General features: G+C 44.4%; 1 protein-coding gene across 2 annotated transcripts; it reads left to right on the top strand.

Annotated features, from left to right (window-relative positions):
• Positions 1-8,605: 8,605 nt before the first annotated feature.
• Positions 8,606-25,164, top strand: STK38 (serine/threonine kinase 38). Of its 2 annotated transcripts, XM_056362011.1 has the most exons (14): positions 8,607-8,795; positions 10,552-10,684; positions 12,906-12,957; positions 13,128-13,250; positions 13,812-13,895; positions 15,745-15,868; positions 16,767-16,921; positions 18,025-18,127; positions 19,048-19,109; positions 19,651-19,768; positions 19,965-20,088; positions 20,808-20,903; positions 21,156-21,250; positions 21,882-25,164. In XM_056362011.1, the coding sequence occupies exons 2-14, from the start codon at positions 10,554-10,556 to the stop codon at positions 22,010-22,012; spliced, it is 1,398 nt and encodes a 465-aa protein (XP_056217986.1). In that variant the 5' UTR covers positions 8,607-8,795; positions 10,552-10,553; the 3' UTR covers positions 22,013-25,164. The 2 variants fall into 2 exon arrangements, with proteins under 2 accessions (XP_056217987.1, XP_056217986.1); XM_056362012.1 differs by lacking the exon at positions 21,156-21,250 and having other exon boundaries at positions 8,606-8,795.
• The last annotated feature ends 275 nt before the right edge of the window (positions 25,165-25,439 follow it).

The following is a 25,439-nucleotide window of genomic DNA, read 5'->3' as shown; positions in this document are numbered from 1 at the left end:
CTGAGGGCTGCCCTGCTTCTCAGGCAGGATTTAGGGGCTGCCCCTGAGCCGCAGCCCCGGACCCACCGGGGGGTCAGCACCCCCTGCCCAGCCAAGGCGCAGGCACCAGGTGGCGGCAGTTCTCCGCGCCCGAGAGCTCCGGGGCAGGCCCGGTGCCACCGGGAGAAACGCCACCTCCTATTTTATTTCTGCTCAGTCGAGGTTCTCGGCAGACTTCTCCAGGCATCCCGCAATGCTGTCGAACCAGGGATAAACTCTGAGGGTGCAGCAGGTGTTACAGAAACAGCAGAAAGGCCCCGAGGCTTTGCATCAGCTTCATCCAAATTTGTTTTGTGCACAGAAAATATTCCCTCTGAAGTCTCTTGTGGGAAGGAAAGGAGTCAGCCCCAGGCTTGGCTTCAGGGCAGGTTTTGCAGGACAAAACACTTACCCTTGCTGCTGTGTTCAGAGAGAACTGTGAGTCTCAGGCACTTCTGTAAATCTGGCTTGAAATTAGAAAATGGAAAACGGCGAGCCTGACTCATGGCTGTTTGACTCTTAATTTTAATCCCCTGGAAGACCGGAGTTCTCTCTGGGGTGATGCAGTACGTAGTGGAGTAGGGACCAGGATTTCAAACTGCCCCATGCAGTCCAGATGCTGGCTCTGGACCCTACCTGCCACAAATGCAATTACTTAGGGCTCTCCAGATTGCACAAGACGGTCCCGCAGCGATCACAAGGTGATACAGAAGAGCTATGAGCACGGAGGGGAAGCCTGCAGCCTGCTCCCCAGGAGCTGCAGTTCATCTGCTGTCAGTGGTTATGGCTGTGCTGCTGCTGCTGGCTCCTTCCTCCCAGGGCCGAGAGGGCTGGTGTCAGCCCCGTTAGTGCCCAGAAATGCGGGTGCAGTGGTGCAAAAGGCTTTGGCCTCTGGGTTTGCTGCGAGGTGTCATTTCCTCCGACCTCTCAATTAGGGAGGCCAGGAAGGGAGAGCAGTTATTCATTAGCAGCTGCTTCACCAGCAGCTCAGGGGAACTATATTTACCAGCCAAGTGTGGTCAAACAGTTTCCTCTCAACAGGGCGGTGTCTTTCTTTCCACACGCCGCACTGAACAGCTCATATGAATTTTAGTCTGTTAGGCTAAGAGCAGTTAGGGGGAAAAAAAAATAAAATCCGGAAAAGAACAAGGTAGATTTTTGCATTAGGGAAGCACGAAGCCTTCTGGAGCCCATCCTCCTGTTACTGGTGAGTAACAGAGAACAGCACGTGGAAAAAATTCATCGGATCCAGCCATCTCCCTACAGATAGCAGACCTCTTTGATGCAATACAGTCTTTGTTTAATTAAGTCTTCAAATCCCAGGCAAGAGGACCCCTCCTGCCCTAACGAGGCTATTTGCACATTTGATTTGCTTTCTGTTCCCTCCCCCCATCCCTCCTTCCCCCTCAGCTGGGCCTCCAGGCTTTCTCCTTCCTTTTTCTTTCATGCTCTGCACAAGCCATATTCCCTTCCTCCCCCACCTGGCTCCCTGGGGAGAGGGCTGGAAAGCAAAACAAAGGAATGGCTCACTGGGAACGGGGAATTTGCACAGCCCTCCTCGCTCAAATGCTCCCACTGAAGAAGGTGATGGAGCAGCAAAGGCACCCTCTGGTGCGAAGTCAGCCCCTCCGACCAGGAGAAGCTGGAGGGTGGGAGCGAAGCCTTTGAAGCCAAAGCAAAAGCCTTTTGATGGCTCCAAATGTGCTTTGAGGGAGGCCCCGAGGTAACCAAACGCCGATCAGCTGGGTTTGCTGGTTACATCCCTGGCAAAATGGGCTCTTAGCCTGCTCTGCAGTACTCAGGGCAGAGATTAATCTAGACCAGCTGAAAATAGCCGCTGGTCGTGCTCTTTGCACGATTTGTCCTTGTGAAATTAGCAACATTCCCATCGTAGTTAGAAATACTAACTACTATGTGTGTGGCTGTGGTATCAGCTGTGCAACTGACACGTTTCGTACTTTTCTTAGAAATACCACAAAGCATGGAAATGGGTCCTCGCAAGCACCTCTTCCCCACTGCGCTGCTAGTGCTGGCAAGTCGTTCCGCGGGATGCTTCCCAAAGGTGGATCGTAACTTCAGCGCGGTCTGTCCTCACGTACGCCTCAGGCAGGCGTTGCAAAGTCAGGACCAAGGTTATTGTGACTTCTGCCAAGTCCTTGGGTGGAAAAAAAGATGTGGAAGAGTGTAGCCACGGCGATGCGGTTTGGCCGTTTCAGAATGTTTCAAGTGCCTGTTTACCCACCCCATGTCAGTGTCTCTGGCCCACTGCAGCCACTCCGGTTAGTGTGGTATTACCTCTCCCGGTAACTGCATTCAATGCAAATCCATTATATAATGGAGGCTCGAAAAGTTCAAGGATGAATGAGACAAGATGTTTTGGACATGACTTTGGGCAATGCTCGTTAGTCCTTGAAGATGTAGCTAAGAAACCTTGGTTTCACGGGTGGATAATTCAGTGTAACTGCAGCATAACTGCAGCATAACCGCTACCCTGGAAACTGAGATGTGAAGTAGGCCCCTGTTTTACCAATATTTAACAAATGTCATCTTTAATTGGTGATACACTTTGTTCTCTTTAATGAGTGAAACGCTCCTTAACAATTGGGACTCGTGTCATGAAATCAGGAATGCTTATTTGATTGCTGCAAAACCGTGGGGCTTAAAATAAGCTGTCATGAGGAATATAATAAAGAGCAATTTGATGTCCATAGAAGCGGCGAGAACGGACGAGGTCGTGCGAGCACTGCTAATAGGGCCTGTTGCCATTCGGACAATGTGTTTGCATTCACCTGAGACTGGGTTTAACGGGAACGTATGGCCGTGTCTTATGTAAAAGGAATTGATAGCTTCTGGTTAACGCTAAGCAAATTACCTTTTCAATCCTTCCAGGGAATTTTTCCACAGAGGTGAAAAATAGATTCATTTTTTTCTTTCACTTTGAGAAATAGGAACTGGTCCTCTTAAGTAGACTCGTGTTTCATCTTAATGGTCCAGCCACATCCTGAGTATCCAAATTCTATTGAAATTACCTGGTTAGAGATCATAAAGTGATTATCAAGCCTCACATGGCATCAATGCATAAGGTTTAAAAGCATATCATGTGGCTTTTTGCCTGAGCTACTACTTGCATTTTTATTTAGTCAGTTTTCTTTGCCACATTTCCCCAGTTTCCAAGATTTAAAGCAAATACGTTTAGTGTACAATCAACGGATTTAAATGAAATTTGTGCTGAACATTAAAATCCAGTGGGATCTTATTTATCAACTCCTCAGATTTTCTGTAAATAACTCCCATTTTGCTGATTGTATGCTAACTGGCATTAGCGAGTTCATCAGTATTGTTGATTTAGATTCCTCCTACACAACTTTAGTGTCCTACATGTGAGTTTATGAGGACAGCCAAGGAGTGAGCCCTTTTTTGCATACCAGAGACATTTTTCCTGATCAGCCTTGGAACAACTGGTTTGAACATCCCTCTTCCATCGTCTTGGGGCACAGGAATGCTGTGTTAGAATAAAAAGTTCTCACAAAAAAGGAGAGACAGCAAAGGAGTAAGAAACTGTCCATGAACGTGTCACAGCTGAACAGAACATTTTAGAATCCAAGATTTATTATCGCTGGAAATGAGGAGCTGTCTCATTTCACTGACATGAGAGGAAAGGTCTTAGTCACAAAATGCTGCAGAGATCATTTCTATTGTTTCTGTGGTTTCTGGGCTGGTATAAAAGAAGGTGAAAGGCACTTGTCATTGCAGCTGGAACATCACGACAAGACCGGCGAGACAACACATCTGCACAGATCAGAACTTCACTGTGATCGCTACAAGATCATCAGTAAGTAGAAACTGTTACTTTTGCAACTGGAAGATGCTTTTAAATTAATACCTAGTGTACTGTTGATCACCCTAGGAAAGTACAGCTTATCTATTACATATGAGCAGAAGTTCTGCATTAGCATGACCTAAAATAATTTAGCATGTAAATACACACACATCTGTGTATTTATGTGTATGTATCTGTATTTAATACAGTTGCTTTTTAATCACAACTAATACCCATTTGTTATTTGATGCCTAGTTTATTCTGAATTTATATTGGCCAAGGAAATCACTCACAATTTAGTGGAGTAGACTTCTTAAGGACAAGCTTAATTTACAACCAAATGTATAATCTGCTTTTCTATCCAGTCATTGACAATTCAATATTCAAGTTAGTATAAAGAAAAATTATTTGAGGAGATGTTGAGTTTTTTATTGACCCAAACTGCTTCTGCACAAAAAGTATTTCTTCAAAAAATCATTGTATGCGAACATATCTTTTTTATTCTTACATAACAATTTAAATGCTGCAATTTTTGTTTTGTTGTCCATCTGGGTTTTGATGTAACAACTAATACAGCAATTGCTAGTAAATAACTAAAGGGACAGGTTGGAGCCAATGCTAAAAGCAGGGTACAGTCATTAGTGTAAAAAATGCAGAAATTTTAGCAGTAGACCTGGCGATAAAGGAGCAGTGGGGTTGAAAGGATGGGTGGGTAGAGGTGTACCAATGCCAGCAGCAGATATAGAACTGACTGCAGTTATAACTTAGGTTAACATAATCATTGCTCAATTAGAATTTCTAGTTATCATTTCCCAAAGCCAGAAATCCACTTCCTTACAGAAATCTAGGATCAGCCAAATACGGTTCTCGTGGACTGGCAGATTTGGATGTCAGCACTTGTGTTGCTCGTGGAAAACGTGTTATTAAAGGTCCGAGTTCCATGGCGTATACACCTTTTAACTTGATCTGCATGGTCCAGTCTTAAACTCTTTTTCAGTTTTGTGACAGATTTCTTAAGCAGCAATCCTGATCTTTTTGTTAAATTTCTGGCAAGTTTTTATCAGGAAGGTCTCTCGCCAGTTCAAAATGTTCAAAATCTCCTGTGCTTCCAAATGCACAGAAGTGGGAACCAGTATATTGAGAAGCAATAGCGGAGAAGGAGATTTAGGACTATGAGCAAGGAAATGTAGAAATATACTATGAAACCTATTAATCTTTTACTGGTATATGTTACAAATCCACACGTCTGATGTTCTGGGAGGTCCTGGGATGATGCACCATAGTACAATGCTCCACTTTTACCAGTGCTTAAAGGCTGAAATTAATTTTGTCAGGTGAAAGAAACAACAGAGGAAAAAAAGATTTTTGATCATACTGTCAGCTTCTTGTCCTGTGCAGAAGATTTAAAGAAGAGAGAGGATGTTCCTGCCCCAGAGATCTCTGCAGATGGTTACATTTTTGGCAGTTCTTTTTTTTGCCTGTTTTGCAACATGTCAAGACACTGAAAAGTAAGCATTATCATCCTTTTACTTAATGTTCTTAGAAGACTGCTTGCCTTTGATTTAATAGGCTGTATTCTCTGCTGCTGTCATTTACTCCGGGGCACGATGGAAGGAAAATTCTATGCATTTGATATGGCAATATTTTACATCTCCCTCTATGCAGTATAAAATTAGACCAATTGCATTTTTAGATGTGTAACGTATATCACATTTCAGCCGAATCTTTTAAACGCAGAGTAGCAAACCATGTAAGGCTGTTCAGGGCAAGCCATGGAAATAGTGCACACTAAAATTCCCTATTTAGGTTCCCATTCAGATCCAAATCTGCAGTGGGAGCCTATAGCTGCAGTTAGATGTTATCTAACCAGCCTGAAATCCAGAAATATTTGCATCCCAGAATTAGACTGTCCTCCTTAGTATTTGGCTAGAAATTTTTGGTATATCTGAAGAAAATATAGATTTGTTTTCATTTCATGGACGCCACTGATTTCAGTTAAATCAGTCCTGACTTCCATCTCTGGAAGGAAAGCAACAAATCCAACAAGCCTAGAACACTAAGGTCATGAAAAGGGAAAAAGAATCCAAATTTGGGAAAGACCCAATCTCTGTAAGAGCTCTTTAAGCCTGCTAAAGTCACTTTGTCGCTGTCTCCCCAGTTTGCTTTTTTTAAAAAAAAGAAAAAAAAAGAAGGAGATTGGAGGTATATGTTTTGGGAATGGCCGTGTTTCAGCTTCCCATCTTCAGGAACCGGCCGTGGGAGTGCTCCCGCTGCGGGCTTTGCAGGGATCAGGCTGGCTGTGAGCACCAGCACCACCAGCCTCACCTCTGGGCTGTCCGCATCACCTGTAGGCACCACCGGTACTCCTGCCTCAGCTTAGGGAAGCCTACAAAATGGATGGGTGCAAATCAGTTTGAAAGAGGAGCTCGGATCTGGCTGTGCTTGGTTCCTAATGAACTCTTTTTTTCCTGTTGCAGTAAGAGAGCAGTGACAGAGCATCAGCTCATGCATGACAAGGGAAGGGCATTTCAAGGGCTGAAGCGCCTGATGTGGCTCCACAACGCCCTAGGTAGCGTGCACACAGCCAGCAGCAGGGATATTTCGCTTTCAAATGCCATGTGGGATTCGCAGAAGAGCCAAGATCCCTCAGATCTCTACAACAGCATCAACAGAGATGAGACTTCAAGCCTGATGAAGCAGCTGCTGGAACTCACGGAAAAAGAGCAGGGCTCCCCCCCGTTACAGCACCTGGGTTTGCTGCAGTAAGTGAAGACCCCCAAGGGTAACTGGAACCCGCAAGACCCTTTCCACCTCCTTCAAATCAAAGAGCTAGGCAGCAAGAGAAACCCTAGCACCCAGCTACAGAACTATCCCCGCTAGCCTCAACCCAGCTCAGCCCATTGCTTTACCCACGTGACGATCGCAAGGAAAAGCTCTAGCGCAAAGGTGAACCGCAAAAAAAATGAAACCCCGTCCATTTGTTCCATTAACTACTCCTAGACGTCGAACAGAGACCCTGATCAAGGCCCAGGTCCCCTCCCTAGCAGGCAGGCTGACCACTGCGGCTGTGACACGGGGTCATCTGTCACAGGCCAGAAATGTCTCTCTCCGTGGCAGGGCCCTCCCCGTCTGTCACCAAGCCCGTAGGGCTGTGGCAGCTCTTTGACGCTCCCGTAGCCCACACGTATCAGAAGTTTGGTTCATTCATGTGCAGCCTCACAGGCTCGCCTGCAGCCCGATGTTCTGCCTCCTGAAGAAGCAGTGACCTCCCGATACAGATGCTCTCCTATTTCACACCTGCCTGCAGTTCCGCCCGGCACTGCAGGAGTAATGACTTTTCTTATACTTTAGGTCCAAAAGTTGTGGTTTTTTGGTTTTGCTGCTTCTCCAGCATACAGAATGCTTTGAGCCTCTCATCTCCCAGGTTTTCCTTCAAGGTGCCAAACTTTTGCGGGCCACAGAGGGAGAAGCTGGCAGTGATCTCCACCCCTCCCAGCCAAAGCCCGAGACATTCACCTTGTTCTGCTGCTGGAAAAAACGAGGATCAGCTTCCAGGGTCCCTGTTATAAGCCTTTTGTTTCAAGACTGTTCTTTGTCCATGTGAAATCCTCTCGAAGAGCTTCCCCAGTTTATCAGGTTTTCTGGGCAGAAAACCAGCTTCATGAGGCCAGCTGTGTTTCCTGAAAGAGACAGCACATGATTTTGCTGTTCACCTTTAGTATCAAACTGACCAGCTCTGTCTAAGCAAAGCAAGGTCCAGTTTAATTGCAAAATTCAGAAATTAAATCTCTGTCGTGTGTGTTACTAATATATCAGCGTTTCCATCCTGTAGGGACTATACACACCATTTCAAATCCTGGAATTCCTCTGTTGCTGGTGGGCTTCTGCATGTGCAGAAGGTATTTCTCAGTGATTAAACCCCAATAAATCCTTGATGTTAACATAAAACCCCGTTCCACCCTCTGAATTGCAGTTGGTTTTTTTTTGTAGAAATGTAGATAAAATGAAGCAAAATCCTCTTTTGCTACTATCTCCACACATCGGGACGAGTATGGAATCACATTTCTTTTGTCATGCCGTTACTCAAGATGTCCCTGTTAGATTCCCAAGGCCAATCAAACCATTATGGAGACAGACGGCTTCAGATATTTGGGAAGAGCTGGGACGGCCGGGATGAGGATGGGCTGTGCTGCCCAAGCAGCGTTCCCTGAGCTGGGATGGAGGAGCCACATGCTGAGCCCACGGCGGGGCTGTGCCACCCTCCAGAGCCGGGGATGGCACCCGGGGGGGCCCTGATGGAAAACCTCGGGGCGGGGGCCGGGTCCCGCTCAGCACCGCAGCCCCCGGCCCTCGCGGGTTCGCTCAGGGACCGAGGGACCGTTCCCTGAGCCCCGGGAGCCTGAGCGACCATCGGGGTCCCCGCGGCACCCATCCCCGGGGACACCTCGCTCCCGTAGCCACCACCGCGTTATGGGGGGGAGGGGCGGGGGGCCTGGGCGCTGCGCAGCGCCGTTGCGGGGTGCAGGATGTGGCTCCCCAGGCCCGCGGCGGGCGGCTGGCACCTTGCAGCTCGGTGCTGGCTCCCGCAGCCCGGGAGTGACAAAGGGGGGACCGCACTCCGCACGTGCGCGTGGGCGCCCACCCCGGGACCCCGGCCCCACCGCGCAGGCGCCGCGTGCCCCCCGCTCCGCTCCCCCCCGCCGGGGCCGGCGCGCCCATGCGCATGCGCGGGTGGGGGCGGGGCGGGAGGGTGGCGCATGCGCGCTGCGTGCGCGGGGCTGGGCGCCTCGTCCCGGCCGGGTCCCCGTCGGTGCGGGGGGCGGTGGTAGCGGCTGCGGTCGCCCCGGTCCCGTCCCCCCGCCCATCCGCCCCCCCGCAGCCGCTCTGCCTGCCTTGGCGGCGCCGAGACCCCGCCGTCGCCCTCAGCTCCTCGCCGCCCTCCTCCCGAGGGGCTCCGGTAAGCCGCTCCCGCGCCGGTGCAACGGGCATCCCCCACGCCCGGTGCTCGGCATCCCGTCCCCCTCCCCCGAGGCCCTTCGCCGCTCCCGGGCTGGGCTGGGGGAGCAGGGGACCGCACCCCCCCCCCCCCCCCTCGGAAGACCCCCGGGCCGGTGGGGCGGGGAGCGGGGGCGCTGCGGGCCAGGGGCGTTCCAGCGGCGAGGTCCCCGCTTCCCCCGGGGGTGGCCGCGCTGCGGGCAGGGGGACGGCGAGGACCCTCTCCTCCCCCTCGGCCGGGGGGCTCGGGCCCCTTTTGTCCGCTGCCGGTGATGCTGCCGGGCCGCACGAAGAGCCGCCGGGCCGGGGGGGCTGGAGCCCCCTGCCCCGTGGTGGGCATTGGGTGGGCGTCGGGTGGCCCCGGTGCAGCCGGGACCCGAGCACCAACAGGTGGTTTGGCTCTGCTGCCCTCCAGCCCGCTACTTTCCCTTTCCATCCCATTTTTTCCCCCCTTTCTAACCTGTTTTTGTCACAAAACCTTCACGTTCTGCTCTCCAGGGTGTGAACCTGGGGGCTTGGGCTTCCCACCGGGGATGCAGTGGGATGCAGCGGTCCATCTCCTCCACCTCGGGGTGCAGGGAAGGTGACCAGCCCCTGGCCCGCGGTCCCTCGGTGCCGTTCCTCCGCGCAGCCGTAGCTCCATCTCACGCAGCACACGGTGGGGGGCTCTGCCGGCCCCCACGCTGGTATCTTTTCTGGGAGCCAACCTGGGAACACAGCAGACAAAATAGTTGGTGCCCGTGATTTGCAACGGCACGTAAGGAGGCCGTGTAAAGATCCCCAAAAAGCCAACAGCAAAAAGTCACTCTTAAAACACTGCCACTGCCCAGGCACGGTAAAAACGGGAAGTGTGCGTAACCTAGATTTGTCTGCAATTTCTAGTAATAGTTGCGAAACTTGGGTTACCTTACTGCGAGTTCAGTTGTGAGCGGCAGAACTGGGCTAAGGTGGCTTTCCACTTGAAATCTTTGCATTTTGGTGCGTTTGAGAAAGTACAGCTGGTTCTCCAACGTGCCGTGAAACTTCCATGCTACCGGTTGCAAGTGGCATGCTATGATGCTGACCTACTGGATTCTCTTAAATAAATACTTACACTAGGGTGTGTTTTTTCTTTTTTTTAAATTACAACTTGTTCAAAGGCGGTGGTCTTCTGGATTTTGCCAGATTTCTGTGTGAAAACCTCTAGGAAAACCAAGAGAGCTTAAAAGCAACTGAATGCCTTTTTTGTTTTGCTTTTTCCTCCCTCGCTTGCTCTGTTATTGCGATGACTTTTGGGGTTTTGATAAATTTCAGAGCAGAAGAGACTGCAGGCAACTGATGGCGTTATTTCTGCAAGGGTCACAGGAAGAATTTCTGAATAGATGTTTCAGCGGTTAAAACTAAGAAAATATTACCATTTATTAAAGATAGAATATATCGGCAGAAATAAACATTCACAGTACTGCCTGAAATTGTGGTTTTTGAGGCATCATGTTTCTTAAGTTTCCTTCCCTCTTATTTTCAGATCAAAAATGTTCAAAACAGGAAGTTTGACTTGTACCTTTTATTTTGTAAGACTTTTCCCTACTTAGTCTTAGTTCAGACGACTGGGCTGTCAGCGTTTGTTGTTAAAATCTTAACTCTGTCGTTCAGCATCACTTTGCTGGTTGCAGCTCTTGTTTGAAGGTTATTTGTCATTTATAATGTTAAAAGTTTCCTCCCTTTTTCTTTCCTAACAGCCATGGCAATGACAGGCCCGACACCGTGCTCGTCTATGAGTAATCACACCAAGGAGCGAGTTACGATGACGAAGGTGACGTTGGAAAACTTCTACAGCAATCTCATTGCGCAGCATGAAGAACGAGAGATGAGGTAAAAATCTTTCTTGGTTTCTTTCCAACCTGGGTAAGAGCCAAAAATACATATTAACTGCATTTAGTTTTTTGGAGCCGAGGCAAAAATAGAAGATTTGTGCTGAGCACGTACCTAAGCTCCCAAGGTGGGCACCTGGATGGGGCTTGGCACGAGAAGCTTCCAGAGGCAACCGCTGGCTTTCTGAGTTCCCCAGTAGCTTAGACTGGAGCTTTTCAGAATTTCTTCTGAAAGGAATAGAAACATGCTTGCAGGTGCAACGGTGATACCACTGTTACCGCGTTTAAAAAACTCCACATATAATTTGATGATTCGATTTGATTCTATATACATTGATTACAATGGAGTAGAAACTAACTTTGGGATGTGCTTGGGGCCGTCCAAGTACAATTTGGAAGTAGAAAGCCAACGTTTACAAACATTTCTCTTGCCTGTGTTCTGTTGCCTCTTCCCATTTTACGTCCCTGGTTGTAGTATGTAAAACTCGTTGTAGAGCATCGTTTCCAGTGTGGGTTGTAATGTGTGGTCACGTCGGCTGCTGAAGGAAGGGAATCTTTCCAGAGACAATGAGGGATGGCTGTGAGGACTGTCACTTAATGCTAACTCCTGATCTGTGAGTTAGCTGCACCTATGGCATCCCTTTACGTTGGTCAAAGTATAACAGCGGTGTAACTGCTAAGCGTGACTTTTACTTTCCTTTGGCTGGAACCCTCCAATTTGCTGAATACCCTCAAGCTGTAGCACCGGCACTTCTGACGTTCTCCCAACTTGCAATGTAGCCTATAATCAGAATTTTGAAGAAGCTTCAGTGTTCATTCTGCCAAAACCCTAACTAGATCCAAGAGGAATGCCTGCTAACGACAATAACTGCAGGACTGAGGGAGCAATTTAGAAATAAATACTAACTTGCTTACATATTTTCTTCAAAGCTTCAAATTAGTAAGGAGAGATTAAGGTCTAATCCAAACAGAAAATATCACTGATTTAATTCCTTTCTTTCTCTTCGCATGGCTCTTGCTTTTTATTACGAGTGCCATTGTCTACTCCCAAAACCTCAATGGCAGGGTTTTTGGTTTAGGATCGAGACTTTGTCTGAACAAATGTACTAGACTTTATTTTTTTTTAACACTAGATGTGTCTGTGGCTGTGCAATTATAGGACCTGTTAAGGATATTTGGGGGAATTTCAGCACCGCTTGGTCTTGCTGAGCTATTTAATTCTGTGTATTGCAGCAGCTGTCTTTTGCTGCTGGAGTCACTGTTTTGAGTGTGAAATGAGATGACCAGACAGGGCTCACTGGGTACTTAAATAAGGGCAAAGTGATTTAAATGTGCCCGACTGTGGAAGCAATAACTCAGAATATTATCGTGTCGCAGCAGCTGCGTAGTAGCACAGGAGACCGGAACAGGATCTTGCAAAGAATGACTTGCATAAAGAGAAGGAATTTTTTAGTACATTTCTAATGTTATACCAGTAAAAACACACATGGAGAGGGAAAAAAAAACCCAAACCACCAATCCCAGTTCAGCCAGCTATTAATATGATCAGTGTTGGGGAAAAGGTCCCCAGGGGGTAATTACAAAAGTCCCCTGAGGCCATTCCTCCCTCTGAAGTCTTGCTTCCTCTTTTTATTTTCGCCCAAATAATAATTTTGTACTAAGGCTGTAAATATTTCTGATTCTTTAAGGGGCAGAATGTGTACAGACATACTTCCTCTTCCCAAATATTTTGAGTATCTCAGGTATTAGGAAATAGAAAGTAACTTGGTCTCATTTTGTGTATGATGAGTTTGAGATGCAGAGAAATTACAGTGCAGATCCACAGATGTGTTTAAACAGCTAATTCTCCCTGGAATAAGTGAGACTTTGATGTTTAAATATTTATTCTGTCTCTGGCCTTAAGCGACTTGCCCAGCTGTCAAAGAGAGAGACAAGAATTGAACCCAGATCCCTTCAATATACAACAAAAACATGCACTTGAATCGGATGCGAAACTCGAGGCAGATTTAGATCGTCAAAATTAGAGAGGAAAAGGCTAGAAGGGTAAAGCTGTAATATCAGAGTCTTCAGAATTCATCTCATATCTGAGTCTCTCTTCTATATCATTTACACTTTCACTTGCTGGCATTACATCCTCCTTTCACAGCAAGCATAGACCAGGGTGTGACTAAGAAACAAATCAGTGATTCAGCCTTTATTTTTCTATTTTGTCTCTGCTATAGACAAAAGAAGCTAGAACAAATGATGGAAGAAGAAGGCTTAAAAGACGAAGAGGTAATGAACATGGGAAGATTATCTTAATGGTTAAATAAAAGTGATTTTTCTTTATAAATAGAGATTTATGGAATTTATAAATTCCATAAATAAATGGAATTGCTGTGTTCTCCATGGAGCTCACCTGCAGAATTCTCACTGTGGGGTGTTTTTTTGTCCCCCTAAACTAGAAAAGAATCAGGAGGTCAGCACATGCACAAAAGGAAACAGAGTTTCTTCGCCTAAAGAGAACAAGGCTTGGTTTGGAAGACTTTGAGTCTTTAAAAGTAATAGGCAGAGGAGCATTTGGAGAGGTAAGCCCTGAAATGATGACTAAATGTGTTTTTAAACAGCACTGGTATTTGTTAAAGACTTGCCTAGTTTATACAAGTGAAAAATAAATGTTGTAATAACTGCAGATTGTTTTTTAGCTTAACAAGTCCCACGCATCTGCCTTTATGCCTAATAAATGCTGGTTTAAAAACATTATGTGTTTTAAAGGAACATGAATGCTGTTGAAAAGGACTTGATGTTTGGCAGCGTACTTTGTGTGACCTCCTGGGGCTGGCCTTACAGACGGGGAGCGGGAGGGCCACCCCCAGCAGTCTCTTCTGGTGGCCTCTTCTTCAGAGAAAGTGGGTTTGGCCCAACTGCTTTAGGTGTATGATCGCTCAGCGTGCCGTCTCCTGTTAAAATTATTTTATCTCTTAGAATTAACAGAACTTGTTTGACGTGACTGTGCCCTATGGAATGCTTTTTCTCTTTATAATCTGGTATGATTTCATGAACTGGAAGCCAAAGACTTGACACCCAAATTTGTCAGGGAACTGTGGTGATAATGGTGTGGTTGACTCAAGTTTTTGCATACTTCCTAGGTGCGACTTGTCCAGAAGAAAGATACGGGGCATGTTTACGCAATGAAAATACTGCGCAAAGCTGATATGCTTGAAAAAGAGCAGGTGAATAGCCACCCTGAGTAGCAATGCTACCGTCCGTGTTTTCGATGACTTTGGGGAGGTCACTGTGATGTGTGGAGAGGAGTAACACGCATCTGTGGTTTAGGTTTACTACCTAAAAAATTGTGGGGTTGTTTTGTTTTTCCCATTTCTTATGGAGGAAGTAAGTCAGAAAAATCTCATATGAATGCACAAGGACCTGTCTTCTTGCAGGCTCTTTTCAGTGTGGGGTTTTTTTTTTTTTTTTTCTTTGAAACGTTCCTTGTAACAGTGCAGAAGTTTGAAGGTTATGTAGTTTTCACCTAATAGTGTTACAGCAGCAGTTGCAGGCTATATTGCATGTCACAGAACGCTCAGGACGGTGTTTCAGACGACCTCTAACGCCTCACTTAGTTGCGATGGAAATTGCGATCGTAACACTTTGCTAAGAGGCTCTCTGGTCTGAAGCAAGGTAGTGCTGAACTCTTTCTGCTTGAAAACGTGGGGAAGCAGAGTGTTTTTTGAAGGACCAGGTGTCTTTCTCCACTGAAAGAGAAGGGATGGTTCTACGTATCTAACGTACGTGCCTCCTTGCTTTATGATGATGTTACACATAGGGATACACAAATGATCCCGTATAGATAAAGATCGGTGTTCTACTGCATTTCTGATTTACAGAATCAGATATAAATATCAAAGTGATATGGACGTGGAATTCTGACTCAGAGACATAAAGTTTAACATTTTTAAGGCTTTCCTCTGCTAGTATTTCTGGGACTATAATGGTCTGAGACCATCGCTTTTTGGTCAGCACTGGGGTCAATCTAGGAAGCACTGTGTGTGTTCAAAAAAACCAGGAACCGGTTTCCATTTCTGAAAATACTTGTTTAAAAAAAACAAACAGCAGTGTGTTCACACACAAGCTTTATGCAGCACTGCTATATCAGTGCTTTGGTCTAAATCTGTGGGAATAGGCTGAAGCCGTATCTGAAGCGTGTGCTAACTTTTTAAAGAAGAGCTAGGTTTATAGAGATTTGTTAGATACTTTTGTAAAAAATGGAGCTGCTTTTGTATATAGGATTAACCTGTTTTTATAATCAACCATGTGTTTCTCCTCCTGAATCTTCCCACAGTAATAAATTGTGTTTTGGAGTGGTCTGTTATCCAAGTGGTTTTAAGATAAGTGTTTTCATAGTGTTCCGTTATCACTTGTACAGTTCTGGTTTGAAGGGGACCAAAATGCCGTAAGAAATGAAAGATTAAAAATGTAAATATGGGTTATCTCTCTTGTACGGAATCTTGTTGTTGAGGAGGGTGATTTACATTTCTGTAGCTTGAGTTTTTGCTGAAAGGAGTGAGGTTAGTGCTCTCTCGTCCCCCTACATGCCTTACTTTATGGCAGCAAAAGTCACACAATAAGTATAAATGTTATTCAAGTGTAAATGTCCAAAGGCAAAAGTCCCCATAAAATTTCCAGTGAAGACGCTTGAACGTAAAAGGGTCTTTCAGATCTTCACGCTGAGGAGTAAAATGGATTTGCTGTTCAATGGGCTTTATCACATAGGAAAACAGACAAAAAAAGAAACATTTTGGAAAAATAATAGCAGCTTAATGAAAGTTTCTCACCTTTTTACTGTCAGAAGGATGGCTTTTGGATTTGTATTTGAACATGTGATGCTATTTTATTACCCGAAAATATCGAGGGGTGTAACTTCCTGAAGTTTTGGTAGTGTTTCTGCCCTTGTGCAGAAGTTTGACTGCTGTCTTTTCAGTATTTGATGCTTTTCAATGTAATACTTGAACTATCTGTGAAATAAATGCATCTAATAAAACACAGCCTTGTAATTAATCAGCTGCATATGTGTATCTCCAGGTTGGCCATATTCGTGCGGAGCGGGACATTCTAGTGGAGGCAGACAGTTTGTGGGTTGTGAAAATGTTCTATAGTTTTCAGGACAAGCTAAACCTCTACCTTATCATGGAGTTCCTGCCTGGAGGTAACTACCCGAAATCAAAAGGCTGCTTTCCTTTTGCTTGTGGATTTCTAATTTCTTAATTACAACTGTAGCCTGGGCCTAGAGTGTTCTGTGGTTACCATCCAGCGGTGCTTGTGCTGTCCGTTACTTTGTGAGGAAACAAGTCCTTGTAAAGCTTTTTGCTTTTTGTAAAGCTTTTTACAGTCGGGGTGCTGAGGTCTTCGGGTCAGGCTGGAGGTTATCTGCCTGGGTCTGCCAGCTGCAGATGTTTGAAACTTGGCCTCAGTACTGGGCTAGTTCTTATCTTTACCACGCACTGGCTATCTATAGAACCATAACGTAACCAGGTTTGCATTTTTTGTAACCTTTTGCTTTTAGCTGGCTTGCAGCGGGAGCAGCTTTTAAGGTCTTTTTTTTTTTTTTTTTTTAAAGGATGATGTTTGTTCTTGCATGATAATGCTGCTGTAACTCAAAGTTATCCTGAAAGCCTGTAATGTATGTGATGAAGGAAACCACAAGAATGCTTTCTGAGATGACACTGCACAAATGCAATCTGTTCTTTGTAAAGTGTCTATTTTAATCTGTGATTCAGATGTGAAGAGTGGCAGTCCGCGGCAGTCTCCTTTAAGGGATGCTTCTATACTGCCAGTTCATCTTTATGCTATTTAGCTCTCTCAGTGAGTTTAATGCAATGACAGTACAAACCTTTCCCCATACAGTGACACAAGGGAAAATATGAAAGTTTGTCACAGAGGTGCTGGGGAACTGTAGTATTTTATATGAAATATTTAAAACCTCAGGAAGTCTTAACTAGCTTGGCTCTTTTCTCTGTAAAAGCCTTCAAAAATTAACAAGAGTGGAGTTTGTGTGTTTGCTTGTATTTATTTACCTTTGCTATTTGCGGGGGATGGGCTTCTAGGTGATATGATGACCCTGTTGATGAAAAAAGACACTCTAACAGAAGAAGAGACACAGTTCTATATAGCTGAGACTGTGCTAGCCATTGATTCTATTCATCAGCTGGGCTTTATCCATCGGGACATAAAACCCGACAACCTTCTCCTGGATAGCAAGGTGTGTACTGACCACTGGCTGGGGAGTAGTAAATAGGTCTTGCAAGTTTAATTATCGACCTGAACTAGTGTTGACAGCTGTGAAAGGCAGTGGGTGGCGGTGCTTCTTTCGGAGCCCTGTTCCTTCTGGCTTTTGAGGGTAGATCTGCCACATCGCTGGGGAAACAAAAGCCAAGAAGGACCTCCAGCTGTGTCCGTACCTCACTTACGAGCTCTCTTCTGTCACTTTTTGGTTATTTCAGCTGCAATTTAAAACACGCAGTTTCAGTTCTCCCCTCTTAGTCAAAAGATGTTTCCTTTTGCTCTCACATCTTGTATGTCACACTTGCCAGCTGCTGGGTAGATGATGATATCAGATGTAAAGGATGTAGTTGTTCCTCTAGCGAGACTGAAGACAGAGATATGATCTCCCTCAGAATCAGAATCTATTTCTGATTTCTGAAGGCTTGGCCGGGTTACCCGATTGTTTCTAGGTGGTTATTGCAGGTAATGTGCAGAAAGCACGATTGTGTCAGTATCTTCCTACTGCTCACTACAAGTTTGCTTAAAATTTAGCTTGCTGGGAGAAAGTTTGCCACCAGGAAATTACTTTACCAGGAAATTACTTTGCCAGTTAATGCATTGTTGGAATTACTGCTGGAATTCTGTGTGTCTCCATCTAGACACAGACAAATTTAGAGCTCTGAAAAGGATGTAGATTTTTAGATACACATTTAAAAATTGCACTTAGTTGGTGCGGTTGCATGTTGTGCACTAACACCGGTCCAATTACTGAATTTAAGGTGTTTGCCTGTTGGGGTCAACACAAAATCCAGGGATTACAGGTGCCTCTGGAGACATTTGCTTTCACTCTGAAGTGGTCAGGAGCTTAGAGGAGCAGAGATTTCTTGAAGTAAACAGCTACTGGGCTTTCTCTATAGTAGTGATGAACGTATCAATGGCTTTATGTACGCATCCAGTGTTAGGCTAAAACAAGGAATGCAAAAAGAGTGCGTCTATTGATTATACAAAATAAAGGGAGGGGAAGAAGTAGCAAAGTTTATCTGCTACAATAATGTCTCGTATGGGTTTGTATTTTTTAATATATTTTTTTTTCTTCTCTAGGGTCATGTGAAACTCTCAGATTTTGGTCTATGTACCGGACTAAAGAAAGCCCACAGAACAGAATTTTATAGGAACTTGAACCACAGTCTTCCTAGTGACTTCAGTAAGTTATTTGGCTTCAGAAGGGTATCTGTGTACTTGGTGTTGGTGCCTGACATAACTCATTTCAATGTGAAGCTAGAAGTCAGCAGTGGAGGGTCTAATAATCAACACTGCATCCTGAGGTGTAACTTTGATTTTCTGTAAAACATCTTTATAAAAATAATTTCAGTTACTTTAACGTACAAACACAATCCTCGTTTCCAGAAGTTTATCTTTGAAATAGATTCGGATGTAGCCCTTCTTTGCATGTGTATTAAACCTTGAATGAAAACTCAGTGTGATTTGGTAGGTGCTAGCTCTATCTCAAGTGTTATTTAAATTACCAGGTGAGCACACAGTCTCTTTGAATATTCAGTAATTTTCTCAGGGGGAGTTAAAAAAGCCGCTGAAAGCATGGATTGCTAATGAAAGGCTTGATAAAATTTTATCAGTGTTAGGTTTGGAAGTTGCTGGTAGGTTTAGGGTATTGACAGATGTGCTCTTTGCAACCATCTGTACCGGTGGAAGAGGTTACGTCCCTGCTTTGCCTCTTAACTGTCAGCTGCCACTGCCTGCTAGAGGCTGCTGACCACTTGGATCTGCCACTGCAGGTGCCCCTTAGATGGTGCCAGGTAAGCTGAGGCAGGTTAACTAGTTCATCTCTGCTGATGTGGCTTGCCTTCAGCGGGGGGAATTAAAGTGGGCTTCCACAAATAGCTCCAGCTTCACTATGGTGGTAAATTTTGGCTGTAGGGGCCAGTGATGAGCACCTGGGGACTGTGAGCTCTTACTGGGACAGCTGAATACAAAATGGGCTGTCTGCCCCGGCCTGGCTATCTTTTTTTGATGTCGTAAGGGAGATCTTTAGTATGATGTTTTGGAGTTAAAAATGTATACTGGGTGAGACTGGTAGTCAGTCACATATATTTCAATCTCCTTTAGCTTTCCAGAACATGAATTCCAAAAGGAAAGCAGAGACCTGGAAGAGAAACAGACGGCAGTTGGTAAGTACGTTTCACCTGCTTGGAAACGTTCTCTGCTGAGCTGCTGCATTCAAATGGCACACGTATTTACATGAAGGGCAGTCATCCATTTCAGAGTTCTGAACACTACCGAAATAAAAATATTTGTGCTTTTTCTTTGAGAAAGAGGAATGATTCTAGTTTGTCCTTCATCCATCTGCTGAACAGCTGGTGACCTGTAACTGAGATGGCACTGCTGTAATTATTTACATTGATATCTGATGTCTCCCGAGCTAAAACTAACAGTTCTTGCCACTTTCTATATAACAAAGGGCTAAAGACCATCCCAAGGTGTATACAGACAGTGATACCTTTCCCCACTTCCCTGATGGTATTTTAAGATTCCTTCACGTGAACGTCTTGATTTTGTCTCCATGTGCCTTGAAATAAAGGCTTTAAACAGCTTTGCTAAAGGATCTTTGAGGCAATCTAGTGTCTTTCTCAAAATAACCGTTGTGTAAGTTCCCACTTCCATATCAGGCAGTTTTCTCTAAAGATGCGTAACTGATGGTATTTGTTCCAGGCTTTTTCTACTGTGGGAACTCCAGATTACATTGCTCCTGAAGTTTTCATGCAGACTGGATACAACAAGCTTTGTGACTGGTGGTCACTTGGGGTCATCATGTATGAGATGTTGATCGGTAAGAAACGGGCAGCGCACAGGTTTTATGCAGGAATCGTGGTGTAGGACATCAGCTGTATTTATGTGCTTGGGATCAGGTTCTCAAAGCATTCACTCCTTTGGTTTTGTGAGGTGTGTTCTGACAGCTGCTTTGTAGACTTCAGTAACTACAGCAACTGTTTTGACTTTAAGATTGTATTTTTCTTTCTTTTCAGGTTATCCACCATTCTGTTCTGAGACTCCTCAAGAAACATATAAGAAAGTAATGAATTGGAAAGAGACTCTGACTTTTCCTCCAGAAGTTCCAATATCTGATAAAGCAAAGGATCTTATTTTAAGGTGCCAAGCCACACGGTTTGCCAATTAATAGTACTAATTTTCTTGTCTTGTGAACTGTAATATATGCCTCTCGTGGCTTGCTTCACATGACAAATACCCCTGATGGCACATACTGTTGCACACATGCATCAAATACTGAACTCCCTTGTCAAATACATTTGTCTCTCAGAGTTCATTTAGTGGTTCCCTGACGGAACTATGCTAAAAAGGAGCTCCCATGGAAGTGCTGCCGGTCTGGCAAAATACAAATGTTTCTCCTTATTTTGTCTGTGAGCTTCTTGTGGAAGCAACTTAAATCTTTTTGTCAGAGCTAGCTTCTTACAGTAGCTATGCTTTTGACATTGTATGTGCTGGAGCATACAGATGTATCCCAGCGCATGCTGACTCTTGCTCTTTCATTTGTATTTTCAACTCTTATCTATTCTCAGGACAGAAATATAAATGTCTAGCTTTTTAGGCTTTATATGGCCTCCTGCTCTACACTGGTCCTGAAATAGAAAGGGCACATTATCCTGTTGTGAAAGAGTACCACATCTTAATTGTAGCATTTGACACGGCATTCCTAAACATAACTGTGTGTTGCTTCTGCAGTGGGAGTTCTTAATCTTCTCCATTTATATGTTAAGAAACCCTAGTAGTATCAGTTCAGAAAGCCGTTCCATTTCTGGATGGAATGCTTTCATTTTCATTCTTCATTTTCATTCTTCCTTCCATCCCAGATTTTGCTGTGAATGGGAGCACAGAGTTGGTGCATCTGGTGTGGAGGAAATAAAGAGTAACCCATTCTTTGAAGGGGTTGATTGGGAGCATATCAGGTAAGATTCTTTGCAGAAAAGCAAGCTGCTCTTTTCTATGGACTGTTTAAAGCTAGTCCTGTTCAACAAAAGGCAGCAGCTTGACTGGCATTTATCATATCCAGGTGTCGCTAAGACGGTTTTGTTCCTTATCTGAAGCTTGCTAAGGTTTAGGTACCTACGGTCTTTGATTCTGTTACAAAATGGAAACTGGCTGAATCCTGATTTTTCCTGCTTTTGAAATCTTAACGCTGAATCTGCTCTTCTTGGCAGAGAGAGACCTGCTGCAATTTCCATAGAAATTAAAAGCATTGACGATACCTCAAACTTTGATGAATTTCCAGAATCTGATATCCTTAAACCAACAGGTGAATGCTTTGATTCTGCATGTAAACAATCCTCCTCCTTCTCTAGTGGAATAATATAACTTTCCTTTTAATCAAAGAAATGATCTTACTAGATGCTAGGGGTTTTGTGTCATGATCAAATCGTTAGCTTGGTAGTCTTGTGGTGCAGGGGTGTGCAAACTGTAATTTGGGTTTCAGGAGGCAGAATGCAGACTTGCAAGTGATGTGGGAGCTGTCTGTGAAAGGGCATCTCTAAGAGGCAGCAGAGGTCCCAGCAAGTTCAAATCTCAGCAGGACTTGTGAGCCCAGCATCGCGAGTACCCCCTTAGTACCGGCTAATTCTTGCTAGCATGTCTAACCCCTAGTACAGGGAGTAGGGAGAGAGTAGGACAGAAGGGGATGATAGGTTTCTGTGTAAATCTCAAAAGGATCCTTGTATTTACCTGTCAAAGCACAGTCACACATTTGCTCCATGTGTTTAAAAAAAACATGTTACAGCAGTTCTTGATGGGGGCTGAAGAATGAATCTGCCTAGACTTAACGATACTTCTTTCTTTAGAAGCATTCTCCCCTACTGCACAGCCAGTGTTTTGTATGAAAATAAACTTTGCAGCCTTCAAAGGATAATTTTACTTTTTCTATGTCTTACCAGGGGCAACAAGCAACCATCCAGAGACTGACTACAAGAACAAAGACTGGGTTTTTATCAATTACACCTACAAGCGTTTTGAAGGTCTGACAGCCCGAGGAGCAATACCATCCTATATGAAAGCAGGAAAGTAACAAATCTTCACCTGGGATGACTTCTGAGCCATGAAATTCTGTTCCCGGACTTTGGGTTTATATCCGTACAAGAACTTTTTCTTTTTTTAAAGAAAACTTGAGGGCTATTAACTCTTGAAGAAGACTTCAGGACCCTGTTTTGTTATGCACCCTGGTTGCTACTAAGGATTTTTTTTTTTTTCTGCACCATTGAAAAATTCCACAAAATGTTTGCATCATCTCTGCTGCAAGCACATTTTGCTGCTTCAGGAGCAAGAGTTTATTATCTTTTGAAATTCTTTGCCAGACCATACAGTCCATCCGGAGATGAGAGCAAGCCTTCACTTTGACATTAACAAAGCACGCGATGCTTATGGGGACTGTTTTGCCAGTCCTGCATTAAGTGACAAACTCAATCTGCCAATTCTGCCAGCGCTGTTTTCCCAGTGGCTATGGACTTCAGTACAGAGGAAACAAAGCAATAATTAAAGTTTGAGGTAGACAACTCTCCAGTAAACTTACCTAGTAGGACACAACTTGTATTGCCTTAACTTTAGTTTGTAGTGCTGTTTTTTATAATGTTACTTGGAAGCCTCTTTAATAGCATTTCTCAGCTCTGTCTCAGTGGCCTCCAGCCGTGGTGCACTTTACTTTTGGTACTAAGACAGTGACCCTCAAGCCATTGAATATTTTTTTCTAAATTAAAAAACTGCGCAACACTTCTAGACAGTGACAGGAGAAATCGGCCACTTCCTCTACCAAGCGCCAACAGTTTTCAGTTGTTGTATGAAAGGATGGATCTATGAGCAATGCGGATAATAAAAAGCACAGCCGGTAACACAAGTGGGTCTGGAATTAGAGCAGAGAGGGAGGGAAATTCATTTAATCCGATCTTTGGTGGGCATCTTGGGTACAGCTGGGTCAGCCATGAGGCTTCCCGGTCCTGCTGCTGCCATCATTTGGCCACTGACAAGTCTGCTGCATCTTCATCGGTTTAGAGATGAAACCAGCTTCTGTGGCCTTTTTGCTCTTTGTTTTGAGCAGAACAGCAGCAGCTTCTTCCATGAGTCTTGGTATCGGGGGCCTCTCTGGCTTTTCCTTACGGAGCTCCTCTTGCTGTCGTGGCTGAACCAGCTGTCCCTGTAGTCTTCCAAAGAGACGGTGCCTCGTGGGGTCACTTTTGGGGCAGTGGAACCCACCGTGTCCACTCTTTTGATTATTGCCTAGTGTAACTTATCGAAGTCCGTTCAGTTGTGATCAGGTCGCTCCCCAGGAGCGCCCCGAAGTGCCTTTCCTTGCCTAGGCATCTCTCGGAACACGACTGCATTTTGGGAGGGAGGATTCTGCCTCAGTTGAGCTTTCCCAGATTCGTCTGTATCATCGTGAGCTCTGCTCTGCACCAGTGTTGTCGTTAACTCTGTACTTCCGGGGCAGATGCCATTAACCTCTGGGCCTGCCTGGTTCCAGTCTTTAATTTGCAATTAGATTCTTAAAAAAATAGAAATGGAATGAGGTTTCTAAAAGCACGTATCAATTCGCATTGTCTTGGATTCTTGCAAACTTTTATTGGTGCTGAACACTAACAACAACAAAAGCTTTTTTAGAAACAAAGCTAGGGCAGTGTATCAAAATAAAAGGAAGGCTTTCAGTTATATTTAGTCCTAACTTTCTAGATTAGGAAAAGAAAGAAAATGGGTTTGTAGTGATATATTTTTTTTAATAGGTGCTTTTAGGGAATTTTTACCTAGATTTCTTTTGAACCGAGTGCCATCATGAAGGACTGATTGGGCAACTGAAAGTACCATATATAGCTAAAACTGGGTGATAACTTGTTAGCATCCTCTCCCTTACCACCCCTTGTGCTTTTTACGTGTCCTAGGAGTTTAATCAATTGCCATAAGCAGTTTAGATACTAGTTGGATCCTACAAAGCAGAAATGCAAAACCAGCCTTAACTAGAAGTACCAGTACTACCTACTGTAGTTAGTAGGGCTTACTCGGAGAACTAAGGGCTAATTGAAGTAATGATTTATAGGATCAGGCTTTTTATCAACTAGTCATTAATAGCACCTTCTGCTTCCTTTTTACTTTTTATGAAGGGCTGATACCAACTTCTCATATTGCTCCATCTCCTTATCCTGCAGTTTCTTCTAGTCGTTTGAAAATGGTGCCTTAAACCATTGGAAAACTAAGAGGTACTAATATCAAAACATTTTTTTTTAAAATTCCTGACAGCTTAATTACTGCCTTAAAAATAAAAATTTAAAAATCAAAATCCTTTAAAGCTGCTGTGGATTAGGAATAAATGATTTTGAGATAGAAGCTGCATTATTACCCTTTTAACTAAAAGGGACTGGCATTTTTATTTATAAATACCAAAGATGAAGAAGCTAAACAATTGTAAGTTGTGATCACTTGCTGTGAAAACCCCCCAACTATACAGTAGTATGTATTGTGCATTTTTAGTGTGTGTGTGTTAAAGTCTTCTGAAACCTCAGCTTGTTCACTTTTTGAGTTAAAGGTGAAGTTTTTCAAAGGCACAAGGAACAGTTGGGTACCTCGCTCCTGTCATCTTTCGGTAGAAGTTGGATGGCTTTGAACATAGTCCTCTCGGACACCCCTTTTCCAGGGGTAGGTTTTGGATCAGAGTTGCATTGTAAGCCTGCTTCCTAGTACAGCTATTCACCAACACTAGGGGAAAAATAAAATACAGTGTCTTCTTTCCAGGATCCATACTTCACTGCTAACAGATTAAGATTTTTGTATGCCTGTTCCATCTCCCATATTAGCCAAATGTTTTTCTTAGCTGCTGGCTTGTGTATTGAGGTTTTAAGTATCTTTTAGCACTATTTTTTTTTTTTTTAAGCTGCAATCAGTTGCTGGACTTCTAGGAGTAATTCCCATCTGAATTTCCAATGGATCTGAACATGAGTTATGCTGCCACTTCATCTCTGTATCATGCCTAGCACAAAACTGCACTAAATGTTTCTTATCACTGTGCCCTGCCTCTGCCTTAACCTGTAAGTTGAAAAAGTGTTCTGTAAATATTTAAAAGCTGTTACTAAATTGCACTGTAAAATTTAGCAGGTGTATTGTGTGTTGCAGGGGGAGCCAACTTTTTATGGTAAGATCTTTGCATTGTTGTGTAAATAAAATCCTCTTAATAAAAAGACAGTTTTGCTAGCGGGTTTTGTTTTTACAAACTGAGATCTCTCAGGTTGGTGTTTTTTCAGAATTGAAACTGATTTTAGAATCAACTGCTTGGGCATGAGAATGGAAGGGTAAGTCCTAGGCTGAAGCCTGCATTGCCAAAAGAGGCAGAGCAGGCATGAAGAAAGGTGAAAGACAGTGCTGATGGTTGGAAGAACTAAATCTTTCTGGCAAAACGTGCCCAGCCTCCTGGCAGGGGTGGATGACCCTGGCCTTAGTCATGCCTACCTAGGTGTCAG

This window comes from Falco biarmicus, chromosome 16 (genome assembly GCF_023638135.1).
Source record: "Falco biarmicus isolate bFalBia1 chromosome 16, bFalBia1.pri, whole genome shotgun sequence".
Lineage (NCBI taxonomy): Eukaryota > Metazoa > Chordata > Aves > Falconiformes > Falconidae > Falco > Falco biarmicus.
The sequence above is the reverse complement of the archived record's forward strand: the minus strand, read 5'-3'. Positions and strand labels throughout refer to the sequence as shown.